This window comes from Astyanax mexicanus, chromosome 15 (genome assembly GCF_023375975.1).
Source record: "Astyanax mexicanus isolate ESR-SI-001 chromosome 15, AstMex3_surface, whole genome shotgun sequence".
Classification (NCBI taxonomy): domain Eukaryota; kingdom Metazoa; phylum Chordata; class Actinopteri; order Characiformes; family Acestrorhamphidae; genus Astyanax; species Astyanax mexicanus.
This window is the reverse complement of record NC_064422.1, coordinates 8,743,034-8,761,561: the sequence shown is the minus strand read 5'-3', so window position 1 is coordinate 8,761,561 and position 18,528 is coordinate 8,743,034. Positions and strand designations below refer to the sequence as shown.

General features: G+C 39.5%; 1 protein-coding gene across 1 annotated transcript; it reads left to right on the top strand.

Moving 5' to 3' along the window:
* Window positions 1-8,630: 8,630 nt before the first annotated feature.
* Window positions 8,631-17,732, top strand: LOC103042203 (uncharacterized). Its single transcript, XM_022669324.2, has 2 exons — window positions 8,631-9,162; window positions 11,070-17,732. Exon 2 carries the CDS (start codon window positions 11,158-11,160, stop codon window positions 17,176-17,178), a length of 6,021 nt encoding a protein of 2,006 aa, XP_022525045.2. The 5' UTR covers window positions 8,631-9,162; window positions 11,070-11,157; the 3' UTR covers window positions 17,179-17,732.
* Window positions 17,733-18,528: the final 796 nt, after the last annotated feature.

The window sequence follows — 18,528 nt, the reverse complement described above, 5'->3', positions numbered from 1 at the left end:
TTTCTAGCTATTTGGGATTAGTGGGATCTATCAAGAGTAAAAACTAAACAATGTCCTCATATGGGGACAGTAATATATGTTAACATTTAAAATATCCTTGCTATTTTGGATCAGAAAGATCCAATTATTCCAAAAACAAAATTACATAAAATTACTTTTTACTTTTAAAGTAAATAAATTGGTTTTAAACGTAAAAGTGAATAAGAATTTTTGCCTGGCCCATGTTTTTGTCTGGACTGGCTGTAGAAACTTTTGACTGGGATTCCAACCATCTTGTTTTCAATTAATCAATTTCAGTCAATTGAAATGAGGAAAAAATTGAAAAATTCAGCCAAGATGTGAAAAGGCCGTCATCTAAGCAAAATGAGGTACTTTGAAGACTTTAAAGTATAGAATACATTCTGGTTTGTTTAATACTTTTTGGTAAACTTAATAATTCCATGATTTTATTCATAGTTTGGATGACTTTAGTATTAATCTACAATCTAGAAAAGTTTAAAATAATGAAAAACAAATGAACATTTAAATATAAAACATACTTTTAAAGTGAAGGTTAGCATTCCTCTACTGTTGTATTAATATGTTTAATAGTATTGTAACACAATGTTTTTATGAAATTGAAACAGCTATGCTGTGGACATAAAATGTTCATTATATAAATGTTGATTAAGAAGATCACCAAAAGTCAATTTTACACATAGAACTTTTACGTAAAATGTAAAATGTAAAATGTAAAAAGTAAAACATAGCTTGTATTTAAAGGCTCTCTCTGAAGTAAAATGTTATTGATTGGCATGGAAATAATTAATATTAGTAACTAATATGAGTTGTTTAGCTGTTAAGAGTCTACAGCCCTCGTTAATTGTAAAGGAAAAGCTTCGGACAATGCTACAGCTTTGCATCCCAGCTGCTCGAGATGCCTTGGCAGTTCCACAAAGCCTGGTGCGCCGGCCATGCTAGTGGCTACATGCTAGCGTGGTTTAAAATAGACGGGGCTACTGGAGGCAGAGCAGATAAAGGCAGGCAAAGTGGCATTAACACATGTCTGGGATATTTGTGGGCTGTTACCATCGACTGAAGCCCTCAGGAGACACGGTGTTGATAAACAGTGTCAGTGCCAGACGTTATCTTTAAGCCATTTTTGCATGGGAACTGTAGCCCAGTTGAGTTCTGCCTGGTTCTGAAACCAAACAACTTCACCGCTTATGTGATTCTGGCCATAAATACCTGAACAGAACAAATTCTGTCAGAGTCACATGTTAAAGGAAGGTATCAGTCTACCGAAAACTGTGTTTGTCCAGCAGCGATCTCGTGTCTTTTGGTATCCCGTGTCTTTCAGTATTACATAAACATATTGCCCGAGGTCTTGCCAGTTGGGGTTGAGTTCCTAGAATTACTCTGGTTTGTTGCCAGTCCTGGGCCACATGTCTCAGCGTCTAGGGCAGGGGTGTCAAATCGGGTTCCTTCCGGGCCACGGCTCTGCAGACTTCAGCATTCTACCTCATTAAACACACCTGATTCAACTCATCAGCCAATTAGCAAGACCTTTTGAGAGTTAAATTTAGAGTGAGGTAAAGTTTTGGGCTGTGTCCCAATTGTGCCACTGTAAGCCCGGATAAGTTGAATTTACTTAAAAAAAATTTGAGGAAACCGGTTGCCTTAAAAAAGTTAAGTAATGGGTAGAGAAAACTTAAGTTAGCATGACCTAGAACATCAAGTTATTACAACTAAAGCGGAAGCTGATTTAACTTTTTTTATTTTTGTTATACTGTAAGACCGGATAAGTTGAGTTTACTTAACTTTTTTAAGGCAGCCAGTTTGTTCAATTTTTTTAAATAATGGGGAATAAAAACTTGAGTTAGCATTAATTAAAACATCAAGTTAGTACAACTCAAAGGGAAGTTGATTTATTTGTAAGGTAGCCCAGGGGGAATCACTACACACTGATGGTGAGTGTTTGTCAGAAACTGGAGAACACACCCAGTATGCAAATAGATTGTGACAGAAGCCAATGGAAAAGAAGCTGCCGATGGCAAAACAGACTAAACTCAGTTATTATAAGTTGGTTCAACTCAAAGATCTCAGAACTCAAAATAGTTGAGTATTGTTTAGAAATATCCAATTTTATGTAAAACAGACATAAATCATTTCAGTCAACGTATGGGTTTACAGTGTACAGACTATGTACTGATCTTATTAGTAGAGGTTGGATAGATTAGTACACAAACTATTAAAATATTAACCTGTTACAGTGTTGTGGGGGGAGGTGGACTCAAATGCAGAGTATTTTTTTTCAAAATTAATTTTTTATTGTTATTTATTTTTGTTGTAATTGTTTTTTTTTTGGAAAAGCCAACTGACTGTTCTCGTAATCTTCCTCTTATTATTATTATTCTATATGTGTTTTTTTTACAGGATTATCTTGTGCTTTTTGGAACGATAGATGGTACAGTTTTCATACAACAGACGTTTTTTTAGGACATTTTCCAGAAATTTTCGCACATTTCTGGAAATTGACGTACATTTAAGGGGGTGAGGCAGCAGACAGAAGAGGAGTTATTAGCGCACTTTTTCAAGGCAACTTTTAAAGTTTGTTCAAGCAATTCCCCCCTTAGTTATTATTGTATTTTTTATTAATATATTTGTAGTTATTTATGTATATATCTGCATGTATGCAGCTACTGATTTTTGAGTTTTTTGTTGTGGAATTGAGTGATTGAGAAATTGTAATTGCTGCCCAAGGTGGGATTTGAACATCCAACCTAAAGGACTGCAGACCAGTGTGCTACCAATGACCACTTGGAGTTGTGTGCAATGGCTTTGAAAAAAGGCTTTAAAATGTAACTAAACCACCTGATTTTTGCTGACTCCATCCTCAGCTCAAGATTAAAAAATGCTAAAAAAAAATGGGAGAGGTAGTTTTGGATGGGCGCTGAGTGATGTATGGGTTTAGGGGCTTGGCAGAGGCCAAGCAATAAAATGATTTTTTAAAGGTTAGGAATGGTTTATTATTTTTTTTACACAGGACTGATATGTTTCATTGCGTAAAAGGAACACATTTCAGCTATTAATGAAAAAAATATGGTTTAGGGTTTAGTGGCTCATTAAATGTGTCAAAGAAGGAAAAAATGACGGGAAAGCCAAACAAAGGACATGCCACATGGCATGGCCCAAACAAAGAAAGTGGAACCAGCACTGTTACCCACTGTTACTGTTGCCCTCTACAAAGGTGCGACAGCAAACTGAGGTTTGGCTGCGTTTTTTAAGGTGTGTTCACAGCTGAATCTGGTCTGTGCTGATTGCCTCTGGGGATTCTGGGACTTGGAGTTTTTTAGCCCAGCTCCACTAGCTCTTCCACTGCAGTGTCCAGGCCCTCTGCTGCTATACTACATACCATACCACATACTAAAAACTAGTTATATTATTAGTAATTGGTACAGTATTGAGACACATCCCTAACCTAATCTAATCTACTCTCTACATAGCTGTGAATCTGGCCAGCTGCCATCAAACTCTCAGGATCCCACAGCTCGCCTGTCTGAAACACACCAAAACAGATTGGTCAATCAGTTCTGGCTGCAGCCTGACTGTCGATAGAATAACTGAGTCACAAGGTGGTTTGTTTACATCTGCTGAAGACAGGGGCTCATATTTGGAGCTCTTGTTGCAGTTTATGCCGCAGATGGCTGTGATTAATCTGTCTGCCTGTCAAAGTGAGAGGAAGACCTTGCACCACAACATACAGCATCCCTGGATATTTTCATTCAGTGTTGCTGACTTTTCTAGGCTAGTAGTATATTTAAGATGATAGTGGCCTAAAATATCACTTAAGCTAAGTCATTCAGAGATTTCCCGCACCAGCCCTGGGTCATCAGATATTGATAGAGGGGTATAAACCCCCCAGTCTGGGGCTGTGGAGCAGTGAAGTTGTGTTTTCTGGAGTGGTGATGAATTTTGGGATGAGTTGGATTGGTGGAACTAATCATAAGCACCTCTATTTTCTGTCCCACTTTCAATGGCCCCCCTCCCTCCGAAACACTTCTACACACATACATACACACACACACAAACACACACACACACACACACACACACACACACACACACACACACACACACACACACACACACATCACAAACACACACAAGAATAATGCTATTTATATTAATGATGTCATTCACTTTGTTAAAAAAAAATTGTTTAGAATCAATTAATAGTTAAGGTTAGGGTTAGGCGTAGGGTTAAATTTTAGGGCTGATTAAGGGTTAAGGTTAGGGTTAGGTGTAGGGTTAGATTTTAGGGTTGATTGATGGTTAAGGTTAGGGTTGGGTGTAGGGTTAGATTTTAGGATTGAGTAAAGGTTAGGGTTAGGTGTAGGGTTAGATTTTAGGATTGAGTAAAGGTTAGGGTTAGGTGTAGGGTTATATTTTAGGGTTGATTAATGGTTAAGGTTAGAGTTAGGTATAAAGTTATATTTTAGGGTTGATTAAGGGTTAAGGTTAGAGTTAGGTGTAAAGTTAGATTTTCTGGTTGAGTAAAGGTTAGGGTTAGGTGTAGGGTTAGATTTTAGGATTGAGTAAAGGTTAGGGTTAGGTGTAGGGTTAAATTTTAGGGCTGATTAAGGGTTAAGGTTAGGGTTAGGTGTAGGGTTAGATTTTAGGGTTGATTGATGGTTAGGGTTAGGGTTGGGTGTAGGGTTAGATTTTAGGGTTGATTAAGGGTTAAGGTTAGGGTTAGGTGTAAGGTTATATTTTAGGGTTGATTAAGGGTTAAGGTTAGAGTTAGGTGTAAAGTTAGATTTTCTGGTTGAGTAAAGGTTAGGGTTAGGTGTAGGGTTAGATTTTAGGATTGAGTAAAGGTTAGGGTTAGGTGTAGGGTTAGATTTTAGGGTTGATTAATGGTTAAGGTTAGGGTTGGGTGTAGGGTTAGATTTTAGGATTGAGTAAAGGTTAGGGTTAGGTGTAGGGTTATATTTTAGGGTTGATTAATGGTTAAGGTTAGGGTTAGGTGTAGGGTTATATTTTAGGGTTGATTAAGGGTTAAGGTTAGGGTTAGGTGTAGGGTTATATTTTAGGGTTGATTGATGGTTAGGGTTAGATGTAGGGTTAGATTTTAGGGTTGATTAATGGTTAAGGTTAGGGTTAGGTGTAGGGTTAGATTTTAGGGTTGATTAAAGGTTAATGTTAGGGTTAAGTGTAAGGTTAGATTTTAGGGTTGATTAATAGTTGATTAGATGTTAGGGTTGAACAATAGTTAGGGTTAGGTGTAGGGTTAGATGTTTGGGTTGATTAATAGTTGATTAGAAGTTGGGGTTGATTAATAGTAAGGGTTAGGTGTAGGGTTAGATGTTAGTGTTGATTAATAGTTGATTAGATGTTAGTGTTGATTAATAGTTGATTAGATGTTAGGTGTAGGGTTAGATGTTTGGGTTGATTAATAGTTGATTAGAAGTTGGGATTGATTAATAGTAAGGGTTAGGTGTAGGGTTAGATGTTAGTGTTGATTAATAGTTGATTAGATGTTAGGGTTGATTTATAGTTCATTAGATGTTAGGGTTGATTAATAGTTAGGGTTAGATGTTAGTGTTGAATAATAGTTGATTAGATGTTAGTGTTGATTAATAGTTGATTAGATGTTAGAGTTGATTAATAGTTAGGGTTAGGTGTAAGGTTAGATGTTAGGGTTGATTAATAGTTAGGGTTAGGTGTAGGGTTAGATGTTAGGTTTGATCAATAGTTGATTAGAAGTTGGGGTTGATTAATAGTAAAGGTTAGGTGTAGGGTTAGACGTTGGGGTTGATCAATAGTTGATTAGAAGTTGGGGTTGATTAATAGTAAGGGTTAGGTGTAGGGTTAGATATTTGGGTTGAAAACAACAGTTTTCAGTGGATGACAGAAACATTGTGAGATCTATAAAGAAACCCCTAAAACAATAGTCAGTGACATCATCAGCATCCTCAACAGCGCATGGTTGGATGGGAGGAACCCCCCTAAAACAAACAACAGCTGAGGGAAGCTATGGAAAGCTCTGTAATTAACCAACGGATATTTTAGGTGACTACTGAGGGGACAAAAGCTCCCCTTTGAGGGTCATTATTGTTCTCGAACAGTTGCAGTGTTTGTTCACGCTTTGCCCTGGAGCACAGGGTTCAGTCACAGGGTTACTATGCGACTGTGTCCTAAATTGACACAACACTAATCAATAAACAGTGGCACGTCAACAGCTGGATTTAGTAGCTGAGCCCGGGCCACCAGCAGCCGAGTACTGGGCAGCCACTGGGTCCCTGCTTAGGCCAATGGGTCACCCGTGCCAGGATGTGCTCGCCTGTCACCACGGTCAGCCATAACCTCCGTAGTCCAGCGGCTGTGGACCATGGCGATGGCATGCCCCTTCTGCTCCGCTGCTGGCCCATGTGTGGACGTCCATCATCTCAAATGCACCATGCACATCTCTGCCACCCCCCCAGAGCTGGGGAGTTGGGGGGAGGAATGCTGCGGTGCTCCAGTTGTCCTATTATAGCCTTGCCTGCCTGCATGCAACAAGACGCTGTGGGGACTTGACACAAGAGCCCTTTGGAAGCGGTCAGACTCGGTTGCTAAGGGTAGATAGCCATCTGCCCACTCCCCCTGACCTTCCTGACTGGGAGGTGAGCTCCAGCAGACAGTTAAAGCGCTCCAGTTCCGCCCCTTATTCTCAGTGCTGACACAGCCCCTAAGGGAGCGCTGTACTCGTACATGTTATAAGGGGACTTTCCCCTGTGAAATATGAGGTGGGATAGGTTCAGGAATAGCTTTTAATATAGTATAATTAGTGTTGATATTTGATTAAGAAGGAAATCAGAATCCTTCACTGAAAACTCCAGTCTCTAACTCGCTAACAGCCGAGCTAAAACAAAAGAATCAGAAGGTAACATAGACACGAGGGTGACTGTTTTATTATTTCTTTAAGAAACAAATCAGAATCCTGGACTCAAGACATGTCAACATTTTTTAGCTTTTTTTGCAGATAAGCTGACTTTAGCCTTTTAGCCGAGCTAAAAGAAAAGAGCTAGAATGTAATTTAGACACGAGGGTGACTGTTTTATTATTTCTTTAAGAAATAAATCAGAATCCTGGACTAAAGACATGTCAACATTTTTTTTAGCTTTTTTGCAGATAAGCTGACTTTAGCCTTTTAGCCGAGCTAAAACAAAAGAGCCAGAAGGTAACATAGACATGAGGCCACTCCAAAACAATGGTATCCATCCAATAATACACATCAGACTCGCTCCAGTGGCTGGATCACCTGTCAGGTACCAAGAGTTTTTAGTGAACTGAGAAAATCTGCTTTTAGCTACAGTACAGAGCAGCACCAGCGAGCTGGAATTCACTACAGAAATCATTAAAGTTCGGCTCGCTGGGATCACTGAATCATTTTAAACTTTTAGTTTCTATTCACCATCATAAATCCTGTGTTTTTTTTGAATAATTATTTTTTATAAGTTTATTTTTTTCTTGTTTTTTTTACTTTATTTTATTTTATTTATTAATACTTTTATTTGTTTTTATTCTAATGTTTTATATTTTCATTCTTGTTCTTAGTTCTATTATTCATTTATTCATTTCTTGTCATTCTTTACATTTTACTTTGCGTTTACTATTATCTTTTTACTTATTTTATATTTTATAATTTTTTTACTTTTTATGTGTCAAATTAGTTTTTTTATGGTATTTTAGAATTTTCTGTATTACATTTATATTTTATTTATATACATTAAATGTTGACTTAAAATTACTACTTTTTTTTTACTATTTTATTTATTATTTTTTCTCATTTATTATTAAATGTTTTTAATCCCTTTGATGTTGTTACTGCTCGGCAACATTGTAAATGAAAATAAAGGTTGATTGATTAATGAATCTGCTCCACCGTCCACAAACCTTCATTTCTGTCTATATCCATGAGCCATAGATCTGGTAACTTTATCCAACCGCTACAATATTTATCTTGCTAAGCCTTTTTAACCATTTGTAGTGTAGTTTGTACAGTATAAAGTTCTCTTGAGTTTCTCGAAACCTACATTGACCTCAGATACACTCACCAGATGAGCATATTGACCTTTCTCTAATCACGTTAAGTATCTCTGCTATGCCGTGTGATAGAATCGCTCGCAAATGAAAGGTGCAGGAGTAAGAGGAGCAGATCACTACTGTAAGAAATACAGGGCGCTTGAAATAGAGCAGCATAAATAACATGGCAGGGTACAGTAGACTTGGAAGTAGGGCACAGTCAATCGACTTGGAAGCACTGAATCAGTTGCCCTGTTGAAGGGAACCATTTAAATAGAAATTATACTGTTTTATCCTTATGTCATCAGAGTAAAGTCAATGTTTTAGCCCTGGGTGGAGAGAAACACTTGAAAAGCAATGAGAACTAGTATAAATCTAAGTTTAGCCAGTTGAGCTAAAGTCTCAGACATGTTAGTTTTATAAAAACAAGCATGGGAGCATGAACCAGATCTAGCTCCTCTCTCATGGTAGTCAGATTCCATTTGCTCCTCATTCCTCACTTAAAGTTGTGTGCCACTTGTTGGGGGTGATGCAAGGGGCTATATTTGACTCGCCTGTTTGCAAGAGACAAATGAGTCACTCGCCCAGCCACCTACACCAAAACAGCCTGAGCGCCCAACAGGGAAAACAGGCAATCGGCTGCTCTGCTCCTGAGTTACTAGCTGTTGTCGTCTCTTTAGGGGGAGGCCGAGAGTTAATAAGCAGACAGTAATAGCGCTTATGCGCCCAAATCCAAAATAGCGGATGACCATTTCCATTTCATCTGCCTGCAACCGGACACCAGCTGGCTGTGCCGATATGTGCACTCACTAGACCCTACCCAGGTTACAACTGGTGTTTGGGCTGAGCGACTGCCGCGGCTCTTTCGATAGGCTGCATTCTGTCTGCTTTCTTGCACTTTCTTGCCCTTCTGCATGGATTTCTACTCCCACCCTTCACTCTGCCACAGTCACACGAGGAGAGACCTTCTGTAAAATTTCCCATTCAGTGATAACTGAAGACGGTATCTTCTCCAGGGGGCCTCGACTGCAAGGGTTCTGTGTGGTCATCTGTGGAAACTCTCAATGGATTTCATAAAAGATGGAATATGGAGAGCCAATCGAAATGTGAAAGGTAAGTCAGGCATTATTAACATTATTAATAGGATACAACAAATTCTCAGGTTTTATAAAGTTTTTCTGAGTTTTGCAAAGTAAAAGTCCTTTCTATATATGAACAACCAAAAAGTAAGACCTGACAGATTTTGTTTAACTTAATTTGGCCAAATTAAAATACTCACACTGAGCGTACTGACATTTCTGTCTTATTGTATTGTAATTTTTACCCATTATGAATAATTGGTTAAAATGGCCTTTTTTTTTTAAACAAAAATATTCTATGACAGTTTGAGCCAATCTATCAATTTGCTGAATTGATAATTGTGCTGTAAAAAAAAATGTATTGGAATGGAAAATATGTTATTAATATAATGTTATGTGGTGGGTTAGGTGGGCTGAAACTTGTGAAAGATTGGGATCTCTTGGCGTAGACCAAATCCATTTATTCCTGAGGCCTTCAATAAATTAAACTCTTGTAGCTGGTCTTCTAGACAGGGATTAAGTCTAGTTCTAGACTAGTTCAAATTATTAATTAATAATTCATTCAAATTTACCGTAAATACAAAATCTCCATGAAAACTATGTTATGTAGTCCAGGAGTAGGCCATATGTAATAAATAATAATAAGTAAATCATGTATTCTTTGAAATTTCAAGAGTCATTTGTTTCTTTTTTATTTTTTTACCAGAAAATGTAAAGTAGTTAAACAGTAGCAAAATAGTTAAATATTTAAGTAAGTAGTTAAATATTAATTTGCTATTAAACACTGACAATTCTGTATTTTTTTAATGTGTTAACCAGATTTATGTGGAGGCTTTATAGAACTTGTCACCTTACTGTAGTTCTTGGTTACATGTAAATGACAGATGCAGGGAAATTGTCCAGACAGCAAGTTGAGATGAAATTATGAGCGCTGGAAAAAAGTGGTGGCGTCCAAATAATCTTGGCCACTTGCTGGGTTCATGGTTCATAAATTTCTCTGGGGTTTTGCCCTTGGTCAGCACAGGGGTTCTATCCGGTTATATAAGGTACAAAATACTACCTTAAATCTGGGTCCTGAAATTTGAATAGCTATATTTTTGAATATACCATAAGAGGGCTTTTGGCACTATTGGTGATCCAGGTTTTATGGCTGCATGATATTGGAAAAACTTACACTGCAATATTTAGTTGTTCTGCAATATTTAATCTTTAAAAGATTCAACCTCTTTTTTTGTGGATTTCACCTGAAATTATTGATATGGTGTGTCATAGTATTAATAATGCCATCTGTCTATCAAATTCATTTGGAGCAAAATAAATGATGTATATCTGCCTCTGATATATATATATCATGGATTTGTCTCATTAAAACAATATATTGTGCAGCCATAGAATGAATAATACAGTTTAGTATAGATGTCTTGCGTCTCTCTTAATCTGTATCAGTTTTTAAGCTATTATTGTAACGTTTATACAGTATCTATATACTGTAAATCTTCAGAGAGCTTTTATTTCAGTACTCACAACAAGAAAATTCCAAAAATACACTTAGATTTACACTAATTCTCCAACACTGACATCTAGTGTCAAAAAGTACCAATAAACTTCAGCACTGAAGCACTGAAGAGCTCTTCAGACAGGCCCTATCCACCATGTAAACCATTTTAGTTGAGCTATTTTGGTAAAATAGAGGAGCTAAAGTTGCTTATCTTCATCCTTGTAGTCATCTGTGTGGAGCACATGGCTCATGTGTTGGGAAAGGCAGAAAGGCATCCGCCCTCCTCTAAAAATAGCCTCTGTTTGGCATGGTGTATTTCACTTCACTGTACTTATCCACAGGAGGGCTGGCTAACCACATACCTCAAAAAGAAGGTCAGAGTGCTTGCCTGAGGAGGAAATGATTTTAATGCACACTTTGTGTATGTGTCTTTTTCTTCATAGGAAAATCAGTAGCTGTAAACTTCTGCTCATGGCAACCTGAGCTGCCCCCCACATCAGCCTGAAGATCGAGGAACGAGGACTACACACCATGAACTGCATCGAGAAACGGCATGTGAGCCACAAAGCAAGCATGCCGCACCTCTACTACCTGGACAGCTTCATGGACGAGCTGGATCGAGAGGTCATGAACCTCACGGATCGGGCCTTCAAAAGCCTGTGCATCGGCGACGAGGCGATCTACAACGACTCGGAGTTCTCACCACCGCTAGTGAGCTGCCACAAGCCACTAGTAGAAGAAGTATCTAAAAAGACTCAACAGACATGTTCCATGGCATTCAAAAAGCAAGAAACTCAACCCCATCTCAATGGTGTGAACAACATGCCATGGCAAATGAACAAAAGCTCCTCACTCTTCGCTGCATTTGCAGCCAAGAAAAATGGAGATGCCACCAAGATGACCAATGGCGACTCGTGGGATAAATCAGCACTGCTTAGCATTCAACAAGAACTATCCGAATTTTCCTCAGACTATCAGAACAATATTGCACATCACCACAATTCCCAGGTCAAGAATCATCTCAAATCCTCAGAGAAAAGCAATAAATCGATCGCAGACACATCTACTCAATCAGGGAAATTGAGCAAAAGCAAACACAGCAAATCCAGCAAGCTCAAAAAATTGAATTCCAAAAACTTCTTCCTTCACAGTGAACTCAGCCCATTCCAGTCCTGGAGGGACTTAAATAAGTTTCCTTTTGGACTGGAGAACATAGAAATCTTCCAAAGCAATGGCCCACCCGAATGGTACGATTCGCCACTCTACAAAAAACTCACCATGTCACACAGGTTACACAATTCAGAGTTACACGATTCAGAGTTACATGATTCAGAGTTACATGATTCAGAGCCACATGATTCAGAGTTAAATGATTCAATTCAATCCAAGGGGGCAAAGCAGTGCTCAAACCCTAAGTTACCCCAAAACAACACAGACCTTGACTTCAAGACTTTGACTTCCACAAGCATGCCTTTAAAATCAGAAAAACAGCCTGAACCTCACAAAATTCCCACCGAACCTCAGCCTCCTCCAGTCTTGCTGAAATCCTCTGAGCAGTCTGAGCTGAGGAGTCAGTCTGAAGGCGCCCCCTGGAGGAAAAACAGAAGCAGGGCAAAAAGTGCAGTCCCTATTGGTCAGTCCCTTCTAAGCTCACTTACATGTGAAAAGGCAAAAGCTGTAGAAGAGGTTGAACTACCAATCAAAAAGGATGTCAGAACAATGGAAGAACAAAGCTCCACAAGTTCAACCCCATTCAACATTTTACAGCTGCTAACTCCAGTCATCCCATCCAGGCAGGGAACAGGAAGTTCAGAGGTGCTTCAATCTGTTCTCTCACCATCTACGCTCGATCTACCAGTGCTTGCAGAAAGAGATCTGCACCCGTCACCTGAGATTAAACGGGAAGGCTACAAATCCATTGCTTCAAGTCTGCTGTTCAATCTCAAGGACAACAGGAAACGGGTCAAGGCGATGTACAGCCCACCGAAGTTCAGAAGTTCAGATCCAACAGATCAAAATAAACTGTCTCCTTTGGCTGAACAGGTTCTTACCAAAACTGGCCAGGAAGTTGCTGAGAGTTCTGATGCTAAAATCGCATCACCTGTTCATCCGAAAGCTCATAAATCCCCAGCCAGTGTTCCTCAAGAGACTGCAGGCCAGCAAAAGTCTACTCCCAGCGGACATATAAATGGGGGGTTGCCAGATGACTTCTTGGCACTGAGTTTACTGCAGGCTGGAAATGGAAGCTCTCCTTGTTTGAAATCTAACAAGAGCCCGGTGGTTAACAAAGCCACATACCCATCGTTAAATCTGTACCGGAAAGCTAGTCCAGAAGAATGCATGGATGCAAAAACCGTGCAAGCACTGAGTGTACCCGGTTCACATCCAAACCTGGATAAAAGCACTACATTAAAAGAGATGGACGGCAAAGAAAGGCAAAGAAAAACACCAAATACACCAGTCCCATCAATACTTGTGAACAAGCCTACAGACCATACAAACAAAAGAAAAAGTGAAAGCATTCACACGAACGATGATAAGAATAAAGGTAAATTAGGAACAGTAGGAAATGTACAGACTGAGAAAGTGGACATCATTTCTCTAAGAGAAAAATATCCTCTTGCACTTATGAAGAAGCCCAATGTAAAGACAGAAACACTGAGTCCTGTATGTGGCAGGAATCAAGACAAAGCAAACATGGGAGAAACAGAGAAAGTCGAGCAAAGACTTGCGAAGGATAGTAAAGAAAGGATGGAAGCAAAAGCTAAGCATGTATTTTCAGCAAGACAGAACAACTATATCAAAAGTCAGAGAAGTGTAAGTGTAGATGTGCATGAGGAGGAGTACGGACATGGTGGAGAAGATGTAGCTTGTGTAAGAAGCAAAAGCGAGGTGGCAAAGGAGAATGTCTCAAGGATGTCAGAAATTACAAATGTCAGTGAAGAGAGGAAAAGTAAACAGAATGGAGGTGCAAATGAAGTTAAACTCATAGAAATAGCTAAAGAAGGAAAACTGGGAGGAACGTCTATCAGGGAAAGTGTTAAAAATGAAGCTTTCAACATGAAAGACAATAATTTGGCTCTCTCAAACATTTCAGGTCTTAGCAGTGAACAAAAAGCAACCAAGGGTGATGCCTTTTCAATAAAAGGAAACACATCAGCCAAAAGAGCGCTGTTCATTTCTAAGGAACAATCGTTTACTAAGGCAGCAGTTGCTGCAAAGAAGGAAAACACAGTAATGGATAAGTACGAGGCAGCAAAAGCAGCACTGGAGGAAGTGATCGCTGAGAGAAATCAAAGAAAGAAGCAAAGTCAGGACTTTTCATCCACTGACAGAGATATTGAGATTGATAAAGTATCAAGTTCTAAGTGCCAATCAGCTGATTATGAACAAGATTTAATAACACAAGAACACTACAGGCAGGCGATAGCCATGAGTCAGAAGGACATGTTCGAAAGTGCTGCAAAAGACAGGAGAGGGGGTCAAAAGGGCTTTTCCGATTTTAAATCCAGCAGCCAAATCGTCCAAAGTATGTCGGAAAGGGACACCAAACATGGAGAAAGTCGTGTGGCCGAGGTAAATTTAGCTGGGCCTTGTAAGCAGGAAGGTGCTGGTGAGCACGGCCAGCGTGCAGCTGGACAGATAAAATATAGAGAGAGAGACAGATCTGGCAGACGTGAACGACACCAAAGCGAGCCTGATAATGTCAAAGCTCTGGATAAAGTAACTAAACATAAAGAAAGAGAGCATGTGCCTAAAATTATTAACCTTATGAAAGAGAGTTCAAGGGTTCCCAGTACTGAGAGTAGGCTCACTACGCAAGTTGATGACTGTACAGCAGTTCAGAAGAAGAGCAGTTCTTTCAAACCAGAGGTTCCTCCTAGAAGAGGTAGAGCAGGGTCACAAAACGAGGAGAGATTACTATATGAGATTGAAAGAAGGGAAGACAGAGAAAGAGTTGATAAAACAGGTGAAAATGTTATGAAAGTGAAGGCGAATTTACCAAAGGAGAGAGGACCTGTGAGAGGACACGTGTCAGCCTTGAAGGAAAAGTTTAACAAAGAACAAGAAGCTCCAAGTAGTGCAACAAATGTTCATGACTATCTGGCTCTAGATAATGGACTTAAGGAGAATCCTCCTAAAAAAGACAAAGTAAAACTAAAAGAGAGTGTAGAGAAGGAGAAAGTCTTAGTACCCTCAAGTACCCCTGCAAGTGAAACAACACCAACTAAACAACAAAACAAAAATCCTGAACGAATTGATGTAAGTTCAAGCAAGAGCTGTGATATAAACCCTGATTTATCAACAGTAAGGCAAAGACAAATGAATGAGACAGTTAGAGAGTCTAATAATGCTGAAGAAACTAAAGAGATTGCTGTTTTAGAAAGTGATCTCGCAACCAAGAAAGAGGAGAACATAAGAGTCATAAAGGAGAGTCCTTTATGTGCTTCTGAAGCTTCAGAAGTTCCGGAAAAGCGAAGCCCAAAGCCCTCAAAATCCAAAGATAGCAGTAAAAATTCTGTCAAACAGCTTTTAAGTGATCTTTTTGGAAAGGCAGAAGCAAGAAATGTAAAACCTGAAATGTGCGCATCTGTGAAAGAAATCCCAGTAAAGACACCAGAAACCCCAGAATCGATCCAAGCAGAGAGTCCTTCAATTCATAGCATCAAAGTTTATGATATTCTTAAACAACCTGAGCCCTTGTCACCTGTAAATCTCACACAATTCGAGCAGGGCAACCTTCTTCTTCTTTCAAATCCAACGCCAGAGTCAACACTAGAGTCCCTAGCCCAACCTGAAGTTGATTTGGCAAGTCCAGCAAGAACATGTGAAGAGAACTTCGAGAACCTCACTGAGGAGAAATCGAGTGAGCCAAGTCTTTCTGAGAGGTTATCTTCCCCTCCAAGTGATGTAGACAAGGGAGGGTGGGTACGCTGTTTGATTGAATCTGCTAGAAATCTAACTCCCACCAGTCAGTCCACTGCATCTACGCCCACAATGGGAAAACCTGTTTTATTCAAGGTGAAAGACAATACATTTAATTCCTCTCCTGTTACCAAAACTGTGAGACCTATCCTTCATAAAACTATACCAGAGATTTGCCAGCTGTGGTCTCCTAGGGAAAGCTTGAGTGGATCTGAACGGGGTGAGGAGGACCTTTACAAGGACTGTGTAGAAGTGCAGAGTCCAACCATACTATCTCCAACTCCACCTTCCACGCCGGCCAGAAGTCCCCAGCCTGATCAGTCATCAATCGGCTACAAGGGCAAAGTGCAACTGAATTATCTCACAGTGCCGGAAGAGGACGAGAGGCAATCTGCTGTGAGCTCTGATGTTTCTGAGGGAATAGAGAGTTGTGGAACGAGTATAGGAGATGCTGTTGAGGAGATTGTTGTTACCCTGCCTACAGAAGATCCAGAGGAATCTAAGCTACAAAGCGAGAGATCTGGATCTGCCTGCAGTGGCCTTGAAAATCAGTCACAAGTCAAGCCTCCAGTTGTTCCTCCGAAAACAGAGAAAGCCCTGCGGCGTGCCATGAGGCTCACTACAAGAAGAATCCAGAAGGCAGAGTCCAAAAGCAAATCAGAGCGCAAAGGCCGGAGCTGCGAGAAAAACACCAGTCACAAACCTGAGCGGAGACACCACAGCAGCGACAAAGTTCTCAGCAGTCAATCAGAACTTCAAGCACCTGCTGTAGACTTTGATGGAAGCAACCAAAGCACTGGAGAAAACAAGCCTCACAGAGGAGAAAGGTATGCCAGAGAGCCTTCAAGAGATTCAAGCAATCAAGAAGGACACTACAGCGAGGAGATGCTACAGCTTGAAAGTCCTGTCAATCGAAACAATAACCAAGCAAAAATGAAGAAGATGACAAACTTCAGCAATCAATCAAGGCAAATTCCAGAATCAGGTCATCATTTTGACTCTAAGGTGCCTGTAGATGCCCCATCTGAAAGACCAGGTCGCACCAGTGATAAAAAATCCCCACCCGAGAGGCTGGATCGCAGGGCTCATAGTTTGGACAGATATTTGACCAATATGAATGAAGTCGCAAAGAAACCACCTTTGCGCCAAAACAGCATAGAACATACCTACGCTTCCAATATTGTAACACAGTCTTTCCCAATGACCCAAAGGAAGCTTCTGCAGGATCCAGATTCTGGGCAGTATTTTGTCGTGGACATGCCAGTGCAGGTCAAGACGAAGACTTTCTTCGATCCAGAGACGGGAAGTTACGTCCAGCTCCCGGTTCAGTCTCATGAAGCCCCTGTACCACAGGCACAGTCTATGGAAGTGGTGAAGGCACCTCCACCACTCGTGCTCTATCATGGCTTCGTTCCAATGCCCGTCTCGACTTTACCTGCACAGAACTCATCCATCAAGTTAGGCTCTGTGGTTACTCCTAATGATTTGGAAGGGTTTGAATCCAGTGAAATAGAAAGGCATGATGATGAAATCTACCAAAAGCCCAAACCCTACCCTGATCCTGCATCTGTACATGTATCGCAGGATTGTTTAGGAGATGTGGAAACTGTGGACAGTGTCAGATGAAGTCATAAAATTAGGTGACAGATGACTTTATAGATTGTGGTCTTGGATTTAAGTGTGTCTGAGTCCAGGCATTTAGATGTTTGATTTTTCTTCCTGATGAATATAGTCTTTAAAACGTGCTTTCACAAGAAACAGCATGCTGGTATGACATGGAATTAACGTTTGTGCTCCATGTATTTGTATCTGCATTGATCACGACTGACTTTGTAAATGTTGAATTCTTATCAAATGAACTTAAAACTAGTTTCCTCACTGTTTTAAGTTCTGAGGAGTTGTACTTTTGTAATGATAATGTGCAGCTAGACTAGGCAATAGCGCTTTGCCAGATAATTTTTGATACATGTTGTATTGTAAGTATTTTTGCAGACTGGAGGATGCACTTATTTAAACACAAGTGACGAATAGTTGCTGTATGTCTTAAGTGACATATATTTCAATGACCATTGGTGTCATTATCTTTGAGTGTACTTTGGAATGAATGATAGAGTTGATAGAGCTCAGGATTTGTTGGCTTCATACATTGTAAACCATTCCAATAAAAACATCTCAGTTAATATTTGTGCAATTAATTGAATGTTGAATTCTACTGAGCCATCTACAATTTGGTGAATCATGTTTTACCAACCATCAACGGTTTTTAAAACGAACTTAAAGATTTTTGAAGCTGAAATCCAACATGAAGAGGGATAAAGGTGAAATAAGTGAGATATGAGAAAGTTAAGGGTGTGAAGTTGTTTGGCACAAAGGTGAAGTGAGAATGAACATTTACAATATATTTATATTTATTTTAAGTGCCTTTATCAATGAAGAAATGTATGTCTAAAAAAGGGTCGTATTCCTTAACATTAAAAATGTGTCCAAAAAAATAGAAAGAAATAACAGATTTCTTCCAAAAGGGAGAAATGGCATAACCATTGCACTATATTCACAACATATTTGTACATATTTTACAGTTCACACCATAGCTCCCATCCACTGATGGTGCTGTTTTGCCAAACATGCCCAAAACAACCTGCTATAGCTTTTATGCCACAGTTACGTTAATACTGTTTTTTTTTTTTTTATCCCCAGAGCCCAGAGTATAGATTATACTTAACCAAACTGAAGGAGAAATCTAAAACTTAAAAAAGAGAACATTACCATTACAAACATCATGATTACACTAAATAATGACGTTTACTGTGCACATAATAGTGAAAATATATTTCTGCCCAGTGACTTTGACAATTTGTAATTTGTGACCTTGTGTCACTAATCATTCTAGTTTAGTGTGTGAAAAACCCAATCACTTAAATATCCCTGATATAGCCCTGGCATAAACCATCTGTGGAATTTTGGAATTATGGGACC